The following is a 3,555-nucleotide window of genomic DNA, read 5'->3' on the forward strand; positions in this document are numbered from 1 at the left end:
ACATTCATTTACCTATTACACTCGCAATTTTTTAGAATATAATTATATATTTTGAAAAATGGATGTTTTATAAAAGATTTACCAACCCCCTGAACCCTGTAATAATCTAAGGTCGTTACACAAAAAATAAAATGCAATGTTGCTAATGTGTCTACTGATATACCTAAATTGTTTTCCCCAATTTTTTATTTAAATCAATACAAAAAGGAAAAACAAACTATAATAACGATTAAATGATAGAGAATGGGGCATGTTACAGTCTCGTTTTATGCTCCAAAGACAGATTTGACTGATACAATTTGTTTAGAGAAATATCTTAACATTTTGGGTGATGCTAAGAACAAAATCAAGGAATTGTTCCCCGAATTAAGTACAAATTTGTCCGAAGAATGCGCTGCATTTAAGAAATATCTAGAAGGGGAAAAAGGTAAATTAAAAGAATGTTACCAAAAAACATTGTTACCATTTTTTCTGGATAATGATGTTGATCTAAAAAATACAATACAAAAGTGTACTAACAATTTTCAAAATGCTAGAAATTCAGTAGATCAAGATAAGCCTAAGGGTGAAGTAGTCCATGCAACAAAATTTTCTTGTACAGAGAAAGAAAATTGTAGTCCAGGAACTGCAACATCAGAAGTCGAAACAAAATTAAAAATTTTAGTACAATCATCCGCAGTCGGAAAGTTAGGAGAACCTGGAACCCCAGAAAAAAGTATAATTCATGCTGCAAAAAAAAATTTAATAATTGCAGATACAACAGCTGGACCCCGACAGAGCCTAACGGCACCTGTTAATTTTGTTAAAACTTGTCATGAAACAATTGAATCTGTATTTATTCGTCCTTCGAGTAACTCTGGCTCATTATAGACTTACATATGACGTTTAACCGATATAGGTCCTCTCCAGCGTGATGTGTTAGTTGGTTCTACAACTACCCATTCCTTACAAAGTATTCCTAGTCAACGTCCTGATTCTACAGATACTTATATATTAAAAATTTTGGATGAAAAACATGCTCATAGTAATCTACATATTCCTCAACCTATAGGTACTAGTCTTCATGAAGTGCCACCTGATAGTTATAACGCGATTGCTAGTCAACTTGGTAATAAATCCACGCATACTGAATTTCGCGGGGGTATACCTTATCCTCACAAAATTCATGATGGTGAAAATTCTGATAATGAAATGTCATGTGATGTGTATCTTTGCCATAAAACTACTAATGCTAAAAAAATGTGTTGTAAAGGCACCGTTAAACCGGTTCCTGGCGAATCTACCGTTAGGAAAACCTCTATTAGAGACACGCCTCATAATGCAGGAGATACTAGTGCAATGGTTAGACCAGTAGGTTCTGATACCCCCACTCTTCATGTTGAACCACCTACAAATTCTGGTAATAATGCATTTTAGTGCAAATTTTTAAATATTTAATAGAATAACAAATATATTATTATGCTCATAGTTCTGAAATTTTTTCATCAATCAATGAACATTTTTAATGGTTAAGTAAGTGCAGATGAAGGAACTTCCACTGTAAAGGGTGTTACAATAAACATATTAAGTGAATATGCCGGTGCAATACCAAATGAAACATATATCAGGTATTCCTTTATACCCGTGGCATTTCTTCTGTTATTGACATTAATTATTAAAGTAATCTGAAACTTATAGTATTGTAAATATTGTTCATACACTTTTAATTATATAAGTAAATTAAATTTTAATTATATGTATATATATATTTTTTTTTAGTTCACACCCTTGAGGAAGTTTTTTAAAAGAAAAAAAAAAAAAAATGAAAAAATGATAAACGAAAGATTACAGAGGATATTATACGATAATTCCAATTTAAGGCAAGGAAATACTTCATTGGCATATGGTGCTTTTGACTATGAATATAATTATCAAAATTATTATTAAAATGTTACTTGTTCATATGTTCCATTAAATATTAAGCAATATTTGAAGTAACATTTTTTTTAGTATTCATTTTTAATTGTATTTTTGTTAAATTAATTTATAAATGATATCCTGATGTTTTCAAATGCATATAATTGTAAAACGATTAATTGGAAACTTGGATTACACTAGTGGTAATTATAATTCAACAGTACATAGTAGTGTCTTTATTTCTAAATTTTTAGTATTATAAATCCAGTGGAATTTTCTTAACACTTTATACACCAAAATGCTTTTTGTTTAATATATATATTATACATATATATATATTATGACTTTAATTCAAATGTGCATTATCCTTTTTGACGCTTCATAAATTTTTTATTAATAAATATAGACCTGGCAACTTTGTTTTATTTTGTCTGTTTTTATTTTTTTGGTTAACAGCAACACTATTTTTTGTCTTTTTTCCTTAAAACTATACGACTAAAAAAATTTTAAACGATAACATGTCGTGCATACAAGTTGTAAGAATAACTGACTGAATAACGTAAAAAATGTAAACCAATAGAGGAAAAAATATTATTTAACTCCAAATAAAACATTTTAAGATATTAAATTATTCTATTTTTTAGTATACATTTATTTTTACTAAATTAATTTTAACCTTAATTTTGCTCCCTCAAAAATTATCCAAATAGGTTTATCTAAAAACATTAGCCTCTTCTTTATGTACTTATAATTATATTATTATATTTTATTTTTTATATACAACGATTAATTCTATTTAACATACATTTCTGTGGTATTTATTTAAGCCGGAAGCAAAATATGCAAAACTGATGATATAGTTTAAATTTTTCTAAAAACATGTTTCTAATATATGGGAATTAATTGTTTTATAAATGTAAAAGCATAACCGCAAAAATATTTAANCGTAGTGACCCTTTAATTAAGCATTGTCATAATAAGAAGAAAAAATTGCACAAAAGCAATAGTATATACAAATTTTATTTATTCTTATAATTGCTGGATTTAATAGGAAAATTATAAATAGGCTATTATCGAATTTTTCCCATTTATTTCACTTTTATATATTTCATAAACAACCAAATAAATAATATTATGCCTTGTAAAAAAACAGCGAAACCGGAATATCCGGAAAATAAGCTATGTAACCTATGGGTACATAGACATCCATTAAAAGCATTCTTCTTTGTATTACACTTCATAAAATAGGTAAATTTCATTTTACGCGTAAATATATCAATACACAATAATGTTAATTTTAATTATATTTACTATAAATTAATTTTCGTTAAAAATAACTTTTTTTTTCAATTGTGTTTGTTCTATGTGTAAGAACGTCACTTTTTTGTGTGAATTTTGTCAATTTACCACGTTCACATTTGAATGTGTGTTAGAACGATTGTTCATCTTGGAGTATAGATTTACTAGTATATTACCCGTTATGTTCATAAATACATTTTTATCTATATATTAACAAATCAAAATTTCTGGCGTTACTATTTAGAATATGTAAAAAATAACTATCAATGGCTCAACTATTTTTATTCTACAATTTTGTGATAATAAGTTAGCAAATATTAAGAACGAATCGATTTTACATAAAAAAATGAAACATTCATT

The 3,555-nt window shown here is 27.2% G+C and overlaps 1 protein-coding gene across 1 annotated transcript; it reads left to right on the top strand.

The window, feature by feature from the left end:
* Nucleotides 1-243: 243 nt before the first annotated feature.
* PCYB_051010 (hypothetical protein) lies at nucleotides 244-655 on the top strand (the record flags this gene model as incomplete). The annotated part of the gene is made up of 2 exons (XM_004220982.1): nucleotides 244-570; nucleotides 602-655. 2 exons carry the CDS (start codon nucleotides 244-246, stop codon nucleotides 653-655), a joined length of 381 nt encoding a protein of 126 aa, XP_004221030.1.
* Between the last annotated feature and the right edge of the window lie 2,900 nt (nucleotides 656-3,555).

This window comes from Plasmodium cynomolgi, chromosome 5 (assembly GCF_000321355.1).
Source record: "Plasmodium cynomolgi strain B DNA, chromosome 5, whole genome shotgun sequence".
Lineage (NCBI taxonomy): Eukaryota > Apicomplexa > Aconoidasida > Haemosporida > Plasmodiidae > Plasmodium > Plasmodium cynomolgi.